At 41.3% G+C, this 22,919-nt stretch overlaps 1 protein-coding gene across 2 annotated transcripts; it reads right to left on the minus strand.

Annotated features, from left to right (window-relative positions):
• Window positions 1-799: 799 nt before the first annotated feature.
• Window positions 800-22,879, minus strand: TMPRSS2 (transmembrane serine protease 2). 2 transcript variants are annotated; one of them, XM_074858381.1, is made up of 15 exons: window positions 22,734-22,879; window positions 16,593-16,750; window positions 15,287-15,357; window positions 14,238-14,430; window positions 13,836-13,919; window positions 12,318-12,437; window positions 10,869-10,998; window positions 9,686-9,796; window positions 8,792-8,835; window positions 7,922-8,096; window positions 6,132-6,307; window positions 4,278-4,373; window positions 3,290-3,432; window positions 2,574-2,726; window positions 800-2,377 (listed from the first exon to the last, which is right to left on the minus strand). In XM_074858381.1, the coding sequence occupies exons 3-15, from the start codon at window positions 15,299-15,301 to the stop codon at window positions 2,366-2,368; spliced, it is 1,452 nt and encodes a 483-aa protein (XP_074714482.1). In that variant the 5' UTR covers window positions 15,302-15,357; window positions 16,593-16,750; window positions 22,734-22,879; the 3' UTR covers window positions 800-2,365. The 2 variants fall into 2 exon arrangements, with proteins under 2 accessions (XP_074714482.1, XP_074714483.1); XM_074858382.1 differs by lacking the exon at window positions 22,734-22,879 and having other exon boundaries at window positions 16,593-17,150.
• Window positions 22,880-22,919: the final 40 nt, after the last annotated feature.

Raw genomic sequence — 22,919 nt, forward strand, 5'->3', positions numbered from 1 at the left:
TCTACAGGATGCCAATGGTTGTTTCTCCTTTTTCAGTTCTCTGATTCATAGAGAAAGGCTAAAAGACTCTTTCTTTTGAATGCCTACAGCATCCTGAAATTTTGGGACTGATGGGCAATTCAGCAGATGGCAGGATTTGGATATCCAAAGGGATTAAACCACCCAGGATGTTAAACATTAGAATGATGTCTCAGCATGTTGATTGCTGCCTTTCTTCTTCCCCTTGCCCAAGGCAAGCAGAACCTTTCTAAAAGCTTTCATTTCACGGAAACCAGTGCAAAATATAATACTGCACCCTGTAGCAAGGGTAATGTGCATTCAGCTAAAAAAAATGTGCTTGTACAGGGTGCCATATAGTAATTTCCAAGATGCTTAGAAGAGAAGCCTTCTCTTCAGGCTAGAAATGACAGGTGTTTGACCCTGACATGAAACTGCAGCAACAGATGGCTGGCATCTGTGGCACAGCATTCACCTCAGCACAGCATACAGCTTTCCTAACCTTGTTTAGTACTACTGCCATTTTTCCACATTTCAGTATACTGTTTTGATACTATTGACTTACAGTGCTGCAGGTCAGAAGCCATAAAAAATCCTAATACCATAACAACTTTATTAATTTCTATTTTGAAAGTACTTTAAACTTGTTGACTATGTCATGGTATCCCCCAAGGCACACTTTACACTCATGTTCTGTTGAAAACACCGTGTCTCACACCTAGAGAAGAAAGGCAGGTACACATTGCTTCAGGCAACATGAGATTAATAACAAAATGGGGTGCAACTCCCTCAACCCACTGCCTTTAGGCTAAACTTCTTTATTTAATTCAATTTCACAAGTCAGAGTGATTTCATCAGACCCAGCCACTAAAGACATCCAACATTCCTGGACACGCAGCTCTCTTTCTCTGGGTTTGTTCCAGGACGTGAAATACTGGAATGAACACAATCTCTTGGATCACCCTCTTGGGTCGTTTTTCTTTTGCCTTTTCTTTGTTTTGGGTTTTTTTTCTTTGTTGTTGTAGGGTTTTTTGGGTTTTTTAAAAATCAGATTCTCAAAGCATTTCAGACACTGAATCCAGCAACTGCTTCCAAAAAAATCCAAGCAAACAGATATAAACCACTACTAAAGAAAACTACTTGTAACAAAAAAAAATAATAAATTTATTTGGTGCAGTGTTTACATGCAAGATAATTGCACTTCAGTACCAAAAGAGAAGACAAGACTAGTAATTTCATTCAAAAGATTTATCCTTCTTAACAAAAGTGACTTGGTATGGCTTTTTGATCCTCTGTACTATGATTATAAATTATTTTCAAAATCCTAGTTGAGGTGGCACTCTGATATTAATTACATTTTGCTAAAGACATACATGCAGATACATAAAGGAGAGCTCTAAGGAATTAAAAGCCGAATTTAATAAATGAGGTAGTTCAGCCGGTTACGCAGAAACGCAGGTTTGTGTTTCTTTGTATGAAACATCCAGCCTCTGTATGTGTGCCTGCAATCAGAGGTCTATCGCTTGCAACACAGCCTTACTGAAAAACTTGGCCCTTTGCCCTTCACAGCAGGGAGAGTTCAAGAGTCAAACTCGATGTGCGCAGCCAGGGACCTCACCATCGGGACACTTAACTCACCGCTTGCTGCTACAGCTCCAGAGCATCCCTCTCTCTCCGTAGCCTACATGGAGAGTGATGGCACATCTTGCCCTTTATGGGTTCAGAGCAGCTTAAGGCAGAACAGCACTTTTAATTACTTGAGACAGTCAGACTGATCTCACTTCAAACAATCTGACTTGGATGACTGCTGTGTCAAGATCCTGAGGATTTTTTAACTACCTGAATATACAGTATTTTTTATCCGTGCCTCTACTGTAGTGCATGAAAACTTCCCTTCATATATACCAAAAAACATTAATTTCTTTTAAAATTGCTAACCAGCAGCTCAGAGATTCAACGTTCACATCACTTAACATTTAATTTAAAACACTATTAAACCGTCTCAGCATCCTGCTATGAAAATCTTAAATTAAATCGTGATTAAAACTGCCATTATAAGCCTGTACCTGATTATCAAGTGAAAGTTACTCAACTAAAGAGAGACATTTCAGCAAGCAATTGACAGAACTACTTTCTGCCAGGCACCACAAGAAGAAGAAAGGTGCTCATTGTGATAATCCTTCACTGATTAAGATCAGTCACTGTAGCCAGCACAGAACCGAGTGTGCAATCCTTCATGTTATTTTTTTAAAAGAAAATTCAAAGAGAAAAAAAAAATCATTTGCAAAGTGAATAAATATCCCAGGCACCCATGGCTTCACTTATTCTTGTTCTCAGAAACATCAATCAGCAAGGACAGACAGCGTTGTCATCTGTTTGCCTGTTTAAAAAACAGAACAGAAAACAAAGGTTCAAGTTCTGCTGACAGGCTGACAGACTATCTTATCAGTTACTTGGATGCTTCTCAACAGAATAGCTTCATTAGCAGACAAGTCAAATTTATTTATTTTTATAAATAAAACCAAGTTTCAGGATTTGGGACATTTAAAATTATTGAACACACGCAAATATTTTACCTGCATATTTTTATAAATCCAATCTGTAAACACAGTCATATTCCCATACACTCCAGGTCTATTGGGGCTAGCACAGCCAGTTCCCCAGCTTGTATCTCCAACCAGCCACCACACCGAGTTTTTGTTCGTTACTAGAGGACCCCCACTGTCACCCTGCACAAAATACAAGCAAGTTATTAGTGACCTGGCCACCAGGAAAGACACAATCCATTTCACTTCAGGAATACAGGTTAAGTTTCAAAAAAAGCTAACCACCATTTCAAGGCAGTCATTAAAACAAAATGCAATGGCAATTACAGTATTAAGTGATGACTGCTTGCAATAAGGATGAAAATTGTTCATCATTGAGCACTGAGATAACCATTACTGACTTTCTTGTTCACAAGCATAATGCCGGGGTATCACCATGATTATGAAGATCATTCCTTCACTTTCAAGTACCAGATAACAAAACATCCTTGAAGCATTAAAAAGGACTGCCTCACACTCTTTGGGTGTTTAGAAGAACTCAGCACTGGCAGCCATTCAGAAGATGAAACAAAAGCTCTCCCCTTTGAAGGGATGCACCACAGAAGCAACTAGAAGCCCAAGCAAAATGTTACTACTTTTTTTTTTTTTTTGCGCATATGATCTGTTTGTAATTAATAGATGATTAAAAAAATCCTACTAGTAAGACCACAAAAATAATCAGATTATTATTAGGAATTAGGAATTACCTGACAGGAATCAATTCCTCCACCTAGATATCCAGCACAGATCATTGTAGGCAAAATCATGCCATTATAGATATAGACAGAATTACACCTAGAACGTTCTATTAAGGGCACCGTAACATAATTCAAGTTATTTGATGTTTTACCTGAAATTGAAACATGCACAAAAACACACATACAAAGACAAAATTAGAACAAGCTTCATAGTACGTTGCTATTACAAATCCCAGCAGCTAGCACTGTTCAAGATGAAATAAACTTACTAGAAACATTGGGATGGACACTTAAAATGTATGGTCCATCGCACAGAGGCAACCATGACATTAAAACTCCCTTCCAAGAGGTCAGCGAGTTACCCTGCTTTGCTGTCAGTGTACTGTAAAGCAAGAGGACATGACAACTACCTGTCTACTCCAGCCCCAAATCAACTGTGTTATTTACAGGGCTACTAAAAGCACATGAAGTCTGCAAGAGGCAAAGAGGATTCCCCATGGTTTCATGATCCAGCATATTTCCATATTCAGGGTCCAGCTTCCCCAACACTCCCCTCCCTGCCCAGTACCTTCTCATACTGAAAGACACCTTTCCTCCCTTTCCTTTTCACTTCTACAAATTCACTTGCATCATGCTATTTTAGCTTGAGGTGGTGGAAAGGACAGGCTCCTCCATAGAGGACTGGCTTGGCATACAGCTACCCTCATTACAGGAGAGGTGGCCCTCCTAGCAGGAGCAGGGACTTGTTTCCTGCATGAATGTTTCTGGCCCCTGGTACTGATTTGAGGCTCCTTTGCAACCTGCTGAATGCAACACATCACAACTTGCTTTGAGATGGAATGCCTAGTGTAAATATTAGGGGCTGTAAAATGGGTGAAAAAATAGTGTATCAACAGATCTGGCTCAAACTGCCCAATTAGCCCATGCAGCAGTTATTCATAGGTTAAAGAGGACTGGTTTATGTAGAAGACCAAAATATTCCAGAGCCACTCTTTACCTCCTTGGTACTCTGCTCCCCACCCAGATATCCAGCACTGCTGATTAGGCTGGAACATCATTCCTGGATTAGGCAGACAAACAGGCCGTACAGTATCTACAAAACAAACACAGTAACATCTGTAATGCCAGATATCCAGGCATAATTCAAAATAAATGCATATGAAGCATCTCAGCATGACCACTGATTTGCTGAAAACAGACTCTACAACTCGAATAGAGTTATAAAGCAGGTAGGTTTACTCCGGCGCCAGGGTGCAAGGGGATTTCTCCACAAAGCTTGCACACCCCCAGCACATTTTACCAAAAACTTACAGAGTGTGGATATACATATTCATTGGATTACATAACACAAACATACATATGCATGGGTAAGGCTGGGTTAGTTTGAAAGGCTGTTGTCAACAGCTTATGTTATCTTTGCACCTGCGCATTCCCTCCTGGTGGTCCTCGGGAATCTTTGGGAGGAAGGCTCACAGTCTTTCTCACCTTGTTTTTTCCCCCGGAGCATGCGCAGATTCTCTTAGCCAATTTCTTGAACAACAAAAATGTTTTTCAGCCGGTTTACTCATCCTATCTTATTTAAGAGAACCAATGAAACTTCTACAATCCGTATATGGCTATCTTTACTCATTACCAAGGCTCAACTAGTTAGAGCACACCTGTTCCTCAAGGACAAAAATATGATATTTTGCTGAACACTGCAGTTCTTGGTAGATTTTCACAGTAAACTGCTTTGTTTTGATGGACACAGTAGTCCTTGGTAAAATTCCACAGAACAGTCTGGGCAAGCAGGATTCTTAGCAATATTAAAAAATACTATAAGTAATACTGTAACTTGCTAGAAGTAAGTAAATAAGTTGCTAAGCAGTTTTCTATAAGTAAATAAGTCTTAAAACAAGTAATCATTTCTCTGTATCACCACCACTGAAGTACATACATACCATGCATTTTCTCTTTACTTTACCTTCCTTACAGATAGGCAATACTGTGCAATGCAGGCGGCAGCACAAAGCTTACCAGCTCTCCCTTCCCGGAGGGCTACCTAATCTTCACCTCAAAGCGAGGAACAAGCACACTTAGTGGTTCTAGCTCAGGCTAACTAGAACAATTAACACCAGCTCTTCTGATCAGTAGAGGACAAAGGAGAAGAAAAACTTAAGACAACTACCTCCCCGCATTCTCTTTGCAAAACCCTGCTGAAAATAATCACAATGCAAGCAGGATTCAATGCCTATATACAAGAAGTGTGAAACACAAACACCTGGTAAACAGACAACCTCCCTGCTCTCAGCAGCAGAAGAGCCCCTCCAGTTTACTTCTAGTAGCTTTAACTGATGCACTGAAATACAACGGACCTATACACAAAAAGCATTTAAAGCTTAAATAATGGTTTGTCCTCTATTTTTTACTGCTTGCTTACAACCTACATCTACTTTTAAGAACTTGTCATGTTGGGTTTTGGGGTTGGTTGGTTGGTTTTTTTTTTCCCCAGTTGTTATTTGACATAACTTGGTTTAGGATTTTAGTCAGCTGCTCCACTACTATATCCTGAGCCTACACATGTAGAAGTGGCAATACTTAAGCATCGTACAGCATTCTGGCGTAAAAGTACATTATTGAGATAAACCCAAACTCCCTTACTGTGTACTAGATTTAAATAGATCCTACTTAGAAAATCAGAGGGTGTGCCCTCTGTCTCTAGCTCTACCCTGTCTGTCTGTCTCTAAGGTGCCTCTACCCACACTTTGTGTTTTTCCCATAAGAATTTACAAGGATTTCTTGAATTTCAGAGGCTTTAAAATATGTGCTCATTGCCTTTGGATTTTTGTCTTAAGAAGAGCAGAATACATACCAGTAAAACTCAGTGGTGTCTCTAACTTCATAAGGGCAACATCATTGTCTTTAGAATCTGTATCATAATCTGGATGGGAAATTATCTGTTGCACTCTGTATCCATTTCTTAAGAGCATCTCATTCTGATTCAGAATCCCAGCATAAACCCTCCAGCTGTATGGGTCAGAAAATCGTCTACAGAAAAAAGAAAGGTTAGAAAGTTTGCTTCTCTGGTAACAAATCAGATTATGATCTTCAAAAAATTGTCTTCAGAGATGTGTGACCAAGAATGCACGTGCATTTGACTACCATTTCTGAAGAACAAGGTAAACAAATTGCAAGACATCTAACTTCGGGAAAGCTTGACTCTAATTTCATAAATATATCCAAAAAATCTTTGAAATGGGTTAAGTATCACTGTCTATCCCCTTAGTCACTCAGCACAACAAATTATAGTCTGAGACTGCAACACTGAAGTCTATTGATTTCCATGGCTGAGCAGTTATTTCTGAGGTCTCATATGTCAGCAGTATCATTCACGTGTAAAAGCACACAAGTTCAGCAGAAGCCAGAATTACTAAAAACATGATTTAATGAAGGAATTTCACTGTCTTGAAAATGCCAGGGTTTTGTTTGGTTGGTTTTAGTTTTTGGTAGCTTTTTTTATAATGTTAAGCATGCTCACTAGATGTAATTTAAGTAGCCTCTTGTGCTCCAGCACAGTTTACAAATGCTCAAAACTCCCCACAAGTGTTAAAACTCCCTCCATGAGAACTGCCAAGGTAGTGGTGCTTGCAAGTCATCCCCCCTCAAAAAAAAAAAAAAAAAAAAAAAATCAAGACTGAAAAACAGTTTTGTGCCAGCTACAGCTTGGTTGCCATTCCTATAGCTTTTGCATACTACAGAGCTCAAATCAGAAAACAAAGGAAGGATAAGATTGTCACATAAAAATAAAAACTTGCATTCCTTTCTCAAGGTTAAGGACAAAGTTATTTTTCCTTGGCTTAGCCTCTAAACTGTGATCCAGCCAACCAATTGTTAAAATGCTTTTGCTTAGTGGGTTTTCCCTCCAACAGAAGCAGCCACCTTTTAAACATATTCTGCCACTGAGCACAAGGTACCACAACACCCTCAACACTCCTTTGTAGGTTAAAAATGTACAAAGCACCAGCTATTTTTCTTGTTGATGCCTATGTAAAGTGCTCCTTGGATAGGTATAAATCTACATTTAATATTGACTTGGGCTTTATTACCATGTGGCACAAAGATACAGAGAAATAAATGGTGCAGGCATCTTCAAATTGATCAAATCTACAATTGTGCAATATTTGAGGGTTTGGAATTTTTTTCTTTTTTTTTTTTCTTTTCTTTGTTTTTCCTTACAGTGTAATTCAAGATCTTCATGAAAACACTGTACTGTCTGGCATTAAGTTTGGTGCCTTGAGGTTACCTCTTAAATTGGGTGGGTATCTGTGCCCAACACCACCGCTCAATTTAATTTCCACCTTTAACAAGTAAAGCAAGATTTTCTTCCTCTAGAAAGCAGACAGATGATCTGCAGTCAGCCTCCTCCAGAAAAATTTTTCCCTTAATACTTGAAAACCATACTGCTACATAGACGAAATATTGTACCTAGCACCTGTATTCAAGGCAGGATGAAGGGGAGGAATGGTATTTAATTCAATTTTAAAGCAGATAGTTGGGAGACTTAAGTAAATTTGTGCATTTCAGCCTGAAGCAAGAAACATCGCCATTAGAGGGATGAATGAGTGAGCCGGTTGCTCCAGCACCCACGTGGGTGAGACTCACCCTTCCACGCAGTGTGCCGCCGTCACTATCCATTGGTGGGTGATGATGGAGCCCCCGCAGACGTGGATGCCGTGCACGTGGAGGCTGACCTGCCATGGCCACTGCCCTGGCGTTGCCCCGCTGCCACCCACGATTCGGTTCATAATATTCATGCTTTTAGTGGACAGGCCGCACTCTAAGGAATCAGTTACACACACAGAGGCATGAGTTAACGAGCGAGCTGGTCTGATAGATGGCTTCTACAGCTCAGGCCTCACTAGGAGAGGGGAGCACAGACCATGTCCAACCTCTGTGCTGCTGGCGTTTGATACGCTGCTGCAGCTCGGGTCCCTGCCCTGGACACCAAGATCCCAAGTCTCCCGTAGCCTAGACCCCCTTCACATTGCAAATGTCAAGATGAGTATTTGGTAGCTGCTGCCCTCAGTTCACCACAAACCATAAACCAGTGGGTCATTACACCTTTGAGTGTGGTATTCAAGCATCTCTGGCGAGCCATGCAGACACATGCCTTTGTGTTGAGCAACAAAACAAACAGCAGCCAGGAGTCACCTCATGAACAGCCATCACAACTGCCCACTCAAAGGCTGCAGACGTCCCACCTTGGCTGCCCGGCGAGGGCTACAGAGCTTCACTGCAGGCAAGTTATTTAAAGGAACCAGTGGCAGCAAAGACAAAAGCAACCAGGGATCCAACATCCTCCTTGTCTCTTCTCCCACCCTGCTCCTTAAACTGTACTGTCTGAGACTTGTGAACCAGAGTTAAATCATCTGCCCATTAAAAGACGGCAATTATTTATGCAGATTCAAAATGATTTCCCAGCCAGAGCATTTCAAAGCATGAACAAGAAGTTTAAGAAACACGGTCACTTACCTATGCAGCGCAGAGAAACTACATTTCCTGATGCACAGGAATCACTGCAATAGAAATAAAAATACCAAACAGGATTTTAGGCACACAGTGAAGCAAATGGTGGGTAAAGTTCACCCTCCAGCTACTTCCTACCCTTTCCAGCTATGTGCCCTGCCTTCACCCTCATCTTCCTGATGAGGGTTCCCTCCTTTCTTCACTCTCTCCAGCTACCCTACCAGCAACCATCTGGCCTCCACCATTTCTTGCATTCACCAAAACGGTCATGTGGAAGACTGCAGTTGCCAGTACAAAAGGTTTGTAAGCCTAGTGAGGAGCAAGATGAAGAACAGCATGAGAAAAAGTCCAGCTGATTCATGAAGTAGTTGTAGAACGACCTAAACAAAGGAGCCACGGGAACTTTGCAGGCACAGTGGTCTACAGGTTTAGAAACTAGACACTTCAGAGTTGTTTAGTGAAAATAAAAATGATACTTTCCACAGTGAAAGATCCATTTTGCATGCTGTGTTTTCATGTGACTGAAAAGAAAAGCTGTACCAGCTGCTGTGAATGTGTTACAGCTGGCAGCTATTGTCACCATACAGAAACTTCTGTTGACGGTCAAAGAGCCTTAGAAAAGTATCTTTGACATGGCAACCTTCTAGACAGCATGGAGGGAACAGGATGGAACATCTTCTCTTTTAAAAAAAAAGCGGAAGAAGGATGGAAAAATGACAGCTGTGTTTTTAAATAGAAGGGAGAGCAGTTGCTGCAATCAGATTAAAAACAGTCTCTTTCCCTCTAACAATCCCCATCAAAAGATGTATTTGCATTGTGCTACAGGCAGAAGCTACACCTCTTACAACAGCTAAGAAGACCCCTGATAAAAGGAAAGAAGTTTGTATTAAACAAAGATACCTGCTATACAGCTTTTTGTACAAGTCTATATTCCCAGCACTTGTGTTCAGCTTCATGTAACTTTTAAAGCTGACTTCAGTTGCTACTCCTCGACTATAGTAATATGTATCTCTGCAAAACAGAAAGTCCATTATGAAATCCAGTAGTTTCAGTTTTCAAACAAGTAACAATAAACTGTGCCAAGCTAGAGCTTCTGACATGAACAACACTAAAAATATGATTTATTTTAAATAAACACAGAACACCGGTAGTGTAGAACAGTGCCAGAAACTCAGATTCTTTAAGCATTTGTCAAGTTCCAATTCCCTTCAAACAGTTACTAGATTAAAATAATATTTTCATCTAATATGCACACATGGTAGGAATCTTCAGCCTCAAGAAACAGGGCAAGATGAAGAGATGCCCTTGCTGGTACATTTACACAGCATAGCAAAGTTCAGGTCCGGTAAGTGGTGACAGCCACGTTTCTGTGGGAAAACAAGAGGGTCAGCAAGTGCTGCTGTTCTGCCAGGCTTTCTACCTGACAACCAGCTCTGTGTAGTTGTTGCTGGGCTCTTACTGGAGTTGGAACTACTGGGGTCAGAGACCTGAATTCAGAGCACCACGACACAGCATGGGCACACACAAGTTCTACCTGCTTGGGCAATAAATTCACTCCATTACTCCATGCACAACAGAAGACAGTATTTGCCTACTGTGTCAAAGAGAGGCAATATCAAGTATTCCAACCACAGAAGAATTCAGGCTATGGCGTTACATGGGGAGAACATGGGCAGCCCTCAGGGCCACAAATGTTTATGGTGATCTTCCACATGAGCTGGTGTTCCTTGTGTCCTCAGAAGATCAAGGCTTTCCATGTAATACCGGTGATGACAGGTTAAGTCAGATTGGATGTTACTGAGCAATTATAATGATCTGAAGTGAGCTCTGGAAGATGGTTGTAAGTGAATGTATTGGATACTCACTGAGTAACTACTGCATGTGTGCCAGACCCTGTTACTTATTGAAGCAACGTTTCATTTTGATTCTGTAACAGCTACTATCATTAAAATCAGACCCACCTGGGTTCACAAGAACTAGATTGCCAATCACTTTTTATTTCAGATACACGTTCTTAAAAATGGCAAGAGGGAAATTTTAACCTTTCTACGTACATGCAAAGGCCGACAAAGGTTAGACTTACACACTGTAGCCCATGTCTTTACATGCAATCTTCCCATAATCGTCATTCCAGTCATCTTGACAAACAGGATACCAGGATTTGCTGACAGGTGAATAAACTTCCAGGATGAAGTCTGGTCCAAAAAGTCTAACTGCCGGGAAAGGAAGAAGAAAAAAATAAAACAAAACAAGAACAACACATGCTATATTACTGCTCTTTCTCTACTTGAAAGTATTGTTACCCATAATATTTGCTTGTATGTATGAACTGGTGTTAATATAATGCTGCCTTCTACTCAAATTCTGAGTAAATATCAAGTAGACAGAAATATCACAATGACTTAATTCTTTTGTAAGGCAATTTAAAAGAATTACCAGTTTAAAAATGCAAGTATACAAGATAGTGTTCATCTTCTCATTTCAGCTTTTATGCTTAAAATTCTCTTTCATGTTCTACCACTGAGAAAGACTGCAATAGGCAATCTTTTCCTTTTATCTATGCAACCATGTATTTCTTAATATATCATATATTGTGTATAAATAAAATAATATATTGTAATATATTTTATATTATATCTTAATACACTAAATTTCTTCAGAGAAGCACTTGTAGAGCAAGAATGTAACCAGGAGCAATTAGCTCTGACATTCCATGCCCCATCATGTATTTATTTGCACAAGAATTTAATATAAAATTGTTCAAGCAAAAGAACAGACTGAACAAGCTTCTCCAAAACCCCGTTACTGAATGAAATGGAGAGGAACAGCTTTAGAGCATATGCCAGTAAATGCTAACCCTGCATGAGGCATGTGCAGAATAAAAGTTCCCAGAGAAAGCATAATAGCACAGCTGGAGATTTCCAGAGTGGCACTGGCACAACACCGGTGTTAGAAACAAGATGCCACACCTTTGGCATGGACAAATTGATGATGTTTCCACCTTCCACCTTCAGCTCTGCACTAAAGCTTCCCTTGGCACCTTTTCAGTTGGTAACACTGATCAGACCAGGCCTTCTTACACAAAGGAGTTATGAAGTAGCTGAAGCACTGGTGGGAGAATGAGGAATGCAAAATATGTGGAAAAAGACAAGCCTGACTGAAGACCACCAGATTTTTGTTATCACCTGAAGTTCAGCTAAGAAGTCAACGGTGACTGTTCATTCCAGAGACGTTGCGTTCAGTTTTGCACAAACTCCACTCAAATAAAAGGCAGTATTTCAAAACCTGATTCAAAGTTTAGCCAGCTCAAACCCATGAGTCAGTCATTTTGTTTCAGCTTTTCAATCAGACTGGAAACAAACTGAATATCTAGATAGAGGCTTCAAAGCACTCAAACATCCTAAACCATTTTAAAGATATGACTTAGGCTAAAACGGTCCTATTGTAACTCGGGCAAGCTTTGGACAAGGCAATTCACTCAAAAACTCTTGCAGTTGGCTGACGATCCCTGCCCTTGACTACTGGCACTCACCACACCGGGTTTCATCCTCCCCGCTGGGGCAGTGGCTCACTCCATCACACCACTGTGAGGGCGGTATGCACACTCCTGAAGATCCACACTCTATTAAGGAGCCCAGACAACGATTCTCCACTGTGGAGAGAGAGTAACACATCTTAGCCTCAGGCAACTACTGCCAATTCTCATCTTAAGGAGTATTCCAACTTTGATAGCGTAAAACATCAGACAGAGCTCTTAAACTCAGAGATGGGAGGAGACCTAGCCTGACACAACAGATGTATTGCTCTGAGCTTTACATGGCTTGTCAGATTAAGTCACTGATGCAACTGATTGGATTTTGTCCACTGCCTCCCCTGAATAAGCAGGCACCATTAAGTTGTCTAAAAGGAGTTAGCTTTACACTGACAAAGCATAACACTTATAAACAGAAAAGGAGGAAGAAAGCACTTACTCCAATTACATCCTTTTGCTTTCGCTGCCATTTAAAACAAGATTACATTCACCCTGTATAAATCAAAGTGAGTAAAAAAAAAACCCTAAGAACACATAGTGTCATCCTAATAGTTTTAAATGAACTTCCTTCTCTCGTCCTGTCCTTTCTTTTCCTGCACAGAACAGAAAGGAGAGGCTCCTAAAAACATAGCAAATTGTTTTTTAGTTTCCTCTGAAAAATGGCTTTCATTGAAAGTGAAATTAAGATAGCACAAGACAAACTTCACCTAAACCAAACAGAATTGCTCTAGTCCAGCTTCAGAGTTCAATCACCCCAGTTGGGGATGACTTCCAAGACAAATGTATTATTTGTGGTATGGCTTACAGTGGTGAGACAGGCTAGGCTCACACAACATTAATACAATTTCAAAGCAAAAGCCTCACAGAAACAAATAAATGGACATGAAGTACTTCTGCTCCAAGAGAGATTCCATTTTACCAAAATAAAATATACCTTGACTGTTTACACTCTTGCAATTAAGGTATACAAATTTACTTCAATCTCCTTCCTTCACTTGAAATTAAGTGAAGTTCAATTTGGAACAGAGTTCCATTCCAGAAAGGATGCACAGCAGTGACTTCCCTAATGAAATGCACCACAGCATGTGTTGGCCACTCACAGTCATGTGCCAGTGCAAAAACCCTTGCAAGAGGTCAAACTACTCGTTACTAATAGCTACGGTGCTGTACAGCTGTACTGCACCAGCTTTTGCCAGATAGATTGGAGCTTTCCAGAGGAGACACCTGAATAAGCCACTCCAGAGGAGTCAAAAAGCTGATGACATCACTTAATATCAAAAACATATTTACTTGATGAAGGGAAAGTGACAGCAGCATTGCTCATGAAAAAGAAAGGAAAAACCACAAATCCACAAACAAAATGAGCCATTAGGAAGCAGTATTAGTTCATCTCTCAGGAGATAGGTAACAAAGACTTTCCTGTCCTTAATTCAGCATAAAATGGAAGAGAAGAATGTATATTTCTAACTTTAAAAGTTTAATACATCTTTTCTTTCAGAAACAAACGAAAAATCTTACCAAAATACCAGATGAAGAAAGCAGCAATTGCACAACAAATTACTAGTAAAATGGACAATATAATGACTATGATTTTCTTTACACCTGAAATGAAAGCAAGGAGAAAAAGAGAAATTAGCTTCACAAATAAGGAAGTTTCCAGCCACAGGCACTATTTATTTCCTTGACATTAAAAGCAGGCATCTTTTGCCAGATAGACCTTTCTCCATTCCACCACCCTTCCTCCAAATCACCCAGGTTCCTGTCCAGTTACAGCGGCATCCCAGCCAGCTATTACTTCTTCACCCATGGGGAGGTGGCTCCTTCAATACAGAAGATGGAAGGGAAGATCCTTTTTATCTGTTATCTTACACTTTGGAAGACCTTAGGTCTAAAAGTGGAAGAAATCCCGACAAAACTTACTTGATGCACATGTTCTCTCAGATGAATGTGCTACTGGCCTACTCGACTGATAGGTAGCAACTCTTGGGACATAGCTTGGCACTGATGGAGCATTTGTTGAGAAGTACTGTGGATATGGGTTAGCACCTGGCTGCCTAGCAGAATAGATGTTTTCTGGCTGAAAGCCATGATTTTCATAGTATGGCGGCGGACCCTAAACAATAATGTTGAGGGAAAGGAAACAGGAGAAAGTAAAAAACAAGAGGCAAGACTGCAATTAGGACAAAGTAAGTTTCAGATACCATTTACATTCAGAACCCTATTAAGTAATTCTGACAATGCAGAAATACACCATGCATGTATAAACATACTAGTGACTCCAATTTACACAGAGAAAGAGATTTACAGTACATGCCTAACAGCTCACACTTTGAATAATAAAAATAACAGAGTGAGCCTGGAAGGCATATGAAGAGATCAGTTTCCTGATCCAAAGTAACTCAACCTAAGAAGGATTCTTGAGCCCAGCCCTCCAGCTGGCCACACAAACCATTGCACTGGAACATCTGACAGGGTAGAAATAAGCAGCGAGGACAGTTTTAGGCAGTACCACCATGGAAAGAAACACTGACAAGTAACAGCCTTTGTGTGTGCAGTTGTCCAGGTGTAGGATAAATGCTTACTGCCCCATTTTGTCCTATGACACTGACTATACCTCAGCAATTTCTGAAAGGCACTGGCCTACAACAGGTTGTGGAACATTTATCCTAGAAGAGCTTTAAGAACTAGTTAGAAGCCATTCCAATCTATCCCCCCAAAATAAGCTTTAAAAGCATAAATCTCTCCCAGGAGTATCTGAGCACTTGAAATGCTAGTTAATTCAAGACTCTTACACCTGACTCACAGTATATCTTTCCTTTTTTGCAGAAAAGAAAACACAAAAAATACTCCAAAATTTAAAAGACTTGTTAACCAGGACATCACTCAATAGGCTGTTACTTGTAAAGAAACAAAATGTCATTTAAAAAAAAAAAAATGAGAGGAGTATTCTGAATATTTTGATTACTTACTACAGTAGAGGTCATCTTTCCTTTGTCAGCAGTAGCAAAACAATTCAAGTGTTCGGAGGGAAAGCATGAACCTGTATTAAAAAAACAAACAAAGAAACAAATCACCAAACAGAAAACAATCACAACCAGAACCTGTGTCCACCTTTCTTTTCACTTTTTCCTTTGGAAAAATGCCAAATCGGGGGGGGGGGGGGGGGAATACGGAAGTATTTCAAGAGAGGGTACAAATTAAGGTGCAGCATGAAATCGGATCTCAATAGCCTCTCAACACAACTTTGAGGATTATACAGTGGCAACTATTCATTAACACGAGCGCCACACAAACCAAGAAGATTAAGTTAGTGCTCACTCTCGCTAACAGAATGAGAGTTAAAGAATATCCTGGCAACAACCCACATGGTGTCAGTACCAAGTTCAGGTCCTCCTGCCTCTCTCAACACTTACTCATGTATCGCTCTTTAGTTTATGACACAGAAACGAGAACATGAACAAAGCATCAGGAAATACAAATTCAACTAACTCATTTGATAACACCACAGCCAGCAGCCCCACAAGCCACATCTTCTCCACTCTTGTGTGTTGCAAACAGCTGTTTTCTTGGTTATGTGTTGCAGCCACCCCAACAAAAACAGGGAGAGAAGCACAGCAGGGAAATGATATGCCACAATAACATGAAAGTTTTTTAAAGAGTAAAAGAGGAGCTACATCCAATGTTTGAAGCATATAGCAGTTTATTTTAAAGTTAAACATTAACATTAAGTAAAACCACAGATTAACAAAGACACAAGAAACACAAAATGTGTGTTACTACAGTTCTAACATAGGCAGTTATACACCCCCATAAGCAATCATTTTAATAAATAATTTAACCTATTGAGTCCTCTCATAATGTTACTCTACATGAAAAAAAAGCCTAGGAAGTGCCTCAGTCACGCACTGAGAAATACCTTTCTCCAGCTTGCAGGGCAGGACCCTGCACACAGGCACACTGCCATGACCCCTGTTGAAAGCCAGGACTACAAAGAGCAGTTGCATTAAGACACAGCATAATTCAGCCCGATGTATAAGGTTATGTTTTAGAACCTATACCAAGGTGTCATCTCACCCAAAACTGAACTGTAAATGTCTTTGAAGCAGATTTCAACAGCAGCTTGGCACCTCAAGCATGCCAATATTTTGTGACAGTTTAGGAAAGCTGGTTCTGGTATTTGCTTATTAGCACTAGCAAAAAAAGTAAGTAATAATGCACTGTTGAACACTTATTTGCATGGTAGACAAGTGAAAAACAAGTCTTACTCCTACTTACACTAAGTCCATCAGATTGGTGACTAAGGCTTCAGGACTTCTGCTTTATGTCGCATCCATTCTTAGCCAGCTCTTCACAGCAGAGTCAGGAGGTGTAGCTCTGCCCAGCCTTAGAGGACAAGTAACAAGTTGCAGGAAGGTATTTTTGTTCCTTGTTCTCTGAATAGGAGAGGGGAATAAATAGGATTAGGAAGTTTAGTGATAGCAGGCAGAAAAATACGAGGTGGTGAGGCTGAGGCAAGCCAACAGAAAAGATCAAAGAAAAACCCAAATATTTTTTACATTACTGTTTGAAAGGCTTTGCAAATTGACAGATGACAGTCTTCCTTATTCTTTTGGGGGTTTTTTTAGGTTTGTGGTTTTTTTAATGAACTGAGGGAAAAAATATCTCTGCTGCTTAACAGGCTTTCAACCATCGCTCCCAATTTAGTTCCCAAATCCAGCTTCTGATTAATAACAGTCTTCTGTTAACATACCACAAAACACAGGGATGTGATAGGTACATACATACAGATTCCCACAGTATTGCACATACACATTTGCCAGCATATTAAAAACAGATTAAACCAAAACCACTGGGCTCCCATTAGTTTGCAAATGTTTAGGGCAAAAATCAATATGTGGCATCCAATAATGATATAATCTAGTTTTCTTAAACATGCATCAGTGACACACTTCAAAATGTTTTACAAATACATCAAGGGTACTGCAACAACTTCACAGATAAGGAAGCTGGGTCATGGAGAAACAAACTGACTTGTCAAACACTCTCCATCCCAACAACTATAGAGCTAGAAGAGACTGGTCCATCTTATCTCAGTCTAATACTTTGGTCTCTAACTTACCTCACACATCAGACAAATTTAACTAGATCCCTCCTGAAAGCATCATAAATCCACTCTGGTGCAGAAGAGTTTAGTGGGAACGCACAACTACCCTTCCCTCCCACTGCCAGTCATTCCTCCTGATGTCTGCGGAACTATAACAGCACTTTAATGGGTACATCTGAAGAAACAAACCTCAAGAGTCCTTTAAACTGAGCTGGTGGCATTAAAGAGTACAGAGATCCCCAGACAAGGAAACACAGGGAGCTTACCCCGCAGCAGGCTTGAAGGTATAAGAGACAGGGTCCAGAGAGCCTTGCAGGTCGGCTTGCTAACACCTTCTAGCTTTGGACAAAGTATACCCAAATAATGAAGGGGACCCATCACTCATATGCAGTCAAGCCCTTGAATTTCAGATCCTAAGTTTACTCCAGTATGGATGGGGCAGAACCAGCATTTGTACCTCCAGCAACACAAAAGGTCCAAAATTGAGTGTGCTGTTGTTTCATAACTCTAAAAGTAAAGAAATAACTCTACTGTTTCTAATGACAGTCAATAATAAGAGTATAAAATGCACAGCCATCACTGAAATAGTATACTGATGAATACAGTGAAATGTACGGCCTCACAGCTTGCAGCTATTATGTGAAATATCTTAGCTTCTTCTCACATATGCCTTAGGTAGGAGTGTTATAATTAAAGTTCTGTCGTGGGTCATTAAGATTTAAAAAATACATTTTTTTTCCAATAAAAGTTGTCAGAATAAAAAACAAAAACAAACAACTAAAAAATTTGAAAATATTAGATTAATTCAAACCAAATTTAATCTAATAGTGTTTTTTTAGTTTTTCTATGGATTTTTGCAAATCAATTCTTTAAGCAAAAGTTGCAGTAGAGTTGGTCTGTACTTCATTTCATAACATACTATTTAACTGAGTATAGACTTCCTAGACTACTAGTCCTCCAGAGGCTTGTCCTCCTCCCTACCACAGTGATAGCCACTCTGTCCCCTGGACAGGAAAAGCAGCAAGCACAGAGTCATGCTGCTCAGCTGTAAGTGGTCCTCACCACCACACCCTCCTAAGTCCCTCACCTTGCTACTGCAGGGCGAAGGTGAGCCTCTACTTTTGCCTCCTTACAGCGCATCAGGTCGTAACTCCTTTATACTGCACATGTCTTTCGCTAGCCAGAAGCCAACATCCCAAAAAGACAACTGAAAGAACGAAAGGCAAAAAACCCCTAAAGATTTAATCACAATTTTGGTAATGAAACCAACTTGCTGACTTTTACCCTAGTTCTCCATGCAAGAAATAATAATGGTACTTCCTCAGTACACACCATGTCGTAATTGTTAATTAAGAGCAGTACCATACTTTGGAGGCGTAGATTTCCACAAGTACTGCAGGCTATATTAGTTTCCACAAGCTTTTATATACAGATCACTGTATGTTGTTTCCTTGCCCAGACACCTAAGTCAATAGCATGGAATAATTACCTTCAGATACCCTAATATAACACTGTGAATTCAACTTAGTCAGTGTAGCCAGTTACATTGGTAACAGTGTATTTCCTGCATTTGCATATTAGTTCAATACATATTTTGTGCTATTTCCCGAAATAGAAACATCATTAGCTGTTTGCTAAGCTCTATGATAGGTATCAACAAGTGAAAAAACAACAAGCACAAAAAACCAAACTAGTTCTTCACAGTCAGACCTAAGTAAAAGCAACCACACGCAAACAAGGAGGAAGAAGACAGAACGGTTAACAGTCAAATGCGTGAAGTCAAGTTCATCTTCTAAAAGGCAGAAGCGTAAAAGGATCCAAACACTACCTGAACGCTGACTAACACAGTGTCACATACAAAAGCAGTTCCCTTTATCTGGATAAAGAAATACAGCACATGCAAATGAACAAACTGGCAAAACTTATTAAGATAGCAAAGGAATAATTCCAGTGCAAAGCTCAACCTTAAAAAAAGGGCAAGCCAACAAATTATGGCTTTTGTTGATGATACTAGAAAGGAAATATGATTTCATTTTTTTTTATTCCCCACCATTTTATGACTCCTAGAAGTTTCAGTAGCATAACCTTAATCACAATATAACCAAAGTGGGTGGGAAAGGGAGGAGTGGCAATAAAAAAGAAAAAAAAAGAAGCAAAGAGGTCATTCCAGATTCATTTACATGATCTTTTCACACACTGGGAAATTCCTGCCTCTGCTACCTGGACAAGAGAAAAGAAACATGGTCAAGATTCCGGTTCAACGAGCAGCACTAAAAATTATCATGACTTGCAAATGAAGTATAGAAAGGTTAAAAAAAAAATCCAGTTATGTATGAAAAAGGAAGTAACTTAATAAGAATTTTCTTCTAATTTTACCCCCAATATTTTCTTGATACTTCTTCAGGAAGTAGTACTGAATAGTTTTATTGTAATGATTAAAAAAAGTTAATGTCATTTACTCCACAGGGTAAAATTTATCCTCTGGAAGGGGTCAAAGACAAATCAACAAGCAACTGAATGCCTCAAAGTCATCAAAATCAGGTTTTTCCAATGTCCTGGCCTTTCAGCTAACCTTCTCAACAGAGGTAAGGTCTAGTCAGCATGCCTATGCAGTAACATGACACATCTTGCAGAGAACCATACAAGACTATGTAAATATTTATACAAAAGGTTACCACAAATAGAGCCTCAGCATTCTTAGATTTCCTAAGAAATAGCTTTGAAGCTATTCTAGATTAGCTCCTAAAATCAACCTGATCAACAGGTGTCAACAACCAGTTCCTCTTTATTTGAGCTGTTGGTAGTACTTATCAAGTCCACAACAGTATTCCCAAGGTCAGCAAACCAAGATTAATACTACCTCCACATGCAAAAACAGGCCTTGAAAATCTCTGAGCGTAGCAGTCTCATTTTAAACAATTATAGGATGCTATATTCATACTATGAATAATCATTTGTCTTCTCAGAAAACAGATGTTACCATGAAACTCAACCTATCTCAAGTACATCACGCGTCTCAAGTACATCACGCGTCTTTGTTAGGAACGGTGGGGTGGGAAAGGAGGTTGAAAGCTGTTGCCTAGCTGAGTGGATCATGAATGGCAAAAGACCCTACAAAAAAAGTCATTTCTGAAATAGAAAGGACAAAGAGCCCAAAAGAACCAGATTCGCTGGCACAGTAGGAGATGGACATATTGGTCAGGCAACAGCTGCAGAGGCAGCCATTGCCCACAGCACCTGCCACCTCATGCACAGATCTCCATGTTGCCAGAGGATGCAGCAACAGCCAGCCTGGAATTCGGATTCTTTCTTCCCCTACACTACATCGCCGGTTCTGCCTCTGCCCTCCTCCTTTCACAGCAGAAGCAAAAAACCTCATCTTCTGGCAATAAAATTCAAGCCTCTGTCTATGGCACTGAAAGTCTCTCAAGAATACCTGTTTACCATATTTGAGTTGCAAATGAATATTGTATGAATCTGGTACTAGTAGGTACCCACTCCGCAGAAAAATAAAAACTAGCAGTTTTAACAAATCAGACCTATTTAGGTATTTGTCCAGGCCAGCTGTTTTCAGCCCGTGAACTACAGATCTGAGGAGCTGCAAACCACTTCCAAAGGGTCTATGAAAGATAAAAAAGAAAAGCAAGCCTGCTGGCAGGAGGTTTGAATTCACTCCAAGGGGAGGCTCGTATTGTCAGAGACAGGTTTAGGGATCCACCCATCAAAGACATGGCAGAAGTACTGATGTAGTAGCGAGGACACAGCTGAGCTACCGTCATGCTACTGGAACTACTCTGTGTGGATCGACCCTTGACTAACACAGGAGGAGGAGCCCGTATCTCCAGGAGCAGCAACTCTAAGAGAAATATTTTGACCAGAAACCTAGAATACTGTTTCACTTTGTTTATCCATCAACATCCAGGAACATAGTTTCAACTTATTTCCATTTCCAGGTCAGACTACCTTGACAGATCTGCTCTAGGCTGGCTTTCCTATGTACCATTATAATTTTTAACAGTTTAAGAATGAAAGGAAAAAGGAAAAAAAGCATGTCAAGTCCTACTTTGACATCAAATTTTATCATAGTCCACCTGTCTTTTGGCTTTACATTTACGTTGATACCCGTGGGTAATAGCCACAACTGCAATCATTTCCCAGTTTCATTAATCTATGCCACACACAACGTCCATCTCTTCCCCCATCGAACACTGCCTTAGTCGATGCAAAATCATCCTTCAGAGGTGAAGCTGCTTCTTTTGGCTCTTTCTTAAGCACTAAAGGCATTAGTGTCACTTTACTCGGGGCAAACAGGGATACTTAGGACAAAGGCACAATGTGGGAATGGTCTTTTAATTTCACTGACACCCACCTACCCACTCAGAAATCTGAGGTGAAATTCAAGGTCCAGGTGAGCTATGAGCACCAGTAAAGCCACCTGCAATACAGAGTGGGGTTGATTAGAGCGTTGAAAGCGGTGGCCCAGAAGTTTCAGTGATACGGCTCCTGTGGGAAAGCACTCGATCAACGAAGTTACTCTTCCAAAACTACTTAAGTTGACAACTGTAACCAGAAATTCGCGCTTTTTCATTAAACCAAAGCAGCGGTGACATTATGACACAACGAAGTGGCCCCAGAACTACATGCTGTTCTGGTTTATTCTCCGTCTGAGCGACTACTCGCTCCGTGACCTCGAGAAAGCCGCCGGATCCCTCAGCGTCTGCCTCCCTTCATCTCATCGGCAAGAATGGGACAAACCTCCACCTCGAGAAGTCCGCGGATGGGTCAGCGCGGGCGTGCGCAGAGCACCCCGTGCCTCTTCTCCTGCACCTCCTCGGATCGCCCTACTCCCTTCTCAACCCCATTCACCTCTCCTGGGGTAGTTTATCTCCCGCCTTGCCTTACGCACCGCTCCGCGGGGAAGCTCAACTTCTCCGTGCTGCACCTACCAGCAGAGAAACCGGCTGCGGGAAGGGAGAAACGGGCTAAAGCAGAGGGAAACAGCGCTGGAAGGGGCGAGTTTACGCGCTCCCTCGATTTTATCAGCCACCGCCACTGCCCCCAGCCCCGGGGAGCGCCCGCGGGGCCCCGGCCCCCCCACCCCCGCGGGACGGGGATTTTCAGATGCCTCCGGGCTCCCATCGCACCCCACCCCCCCCCAAAAAAAACAAAGCCGAAGTTCCTTAATTAAAAGCCAAACCCCGCAAGGCGCAACTCGGAACGGCCGCGATGGGGCCCCCAGGGTCGGCGGCTCCGTCGCGGGGCGCAGAGGCCGCGGCCGGGCCGGGCCGGGCGGCGGGGAGCACCGCGCTTACCTGGGGCGGCCCCCACCGGAGACGAGCCGGGACGGGACGCAGCGCACCGAGCCAGGAGCGGCCGGGGAGGAGTTACCGGGCGGGGGGAGCGGCGGGGAGGGGGCAGGTGCCGCCGCCGCCAGGTGGATGCGTCGCCCGGCCCCTTCCTCCCGCCGCCGCGGGGAGGAGGAGGAGGGCGCTGCCCGC

The sequence above is a fragment of the Strix uralensis genome, chromosome 2 (assembly GCF_047716275.1).
Source record: "Strix uralensis isolate ZFMK-TIS-50842 chromosome 2, bStrUra1, whole genome shotgun sequence".
Lineage (NCBI taxonomy): Eukaryota > Metazoa > Chordata > Aves > Strigiformes > Strigidae > Strix > Strix uralensis.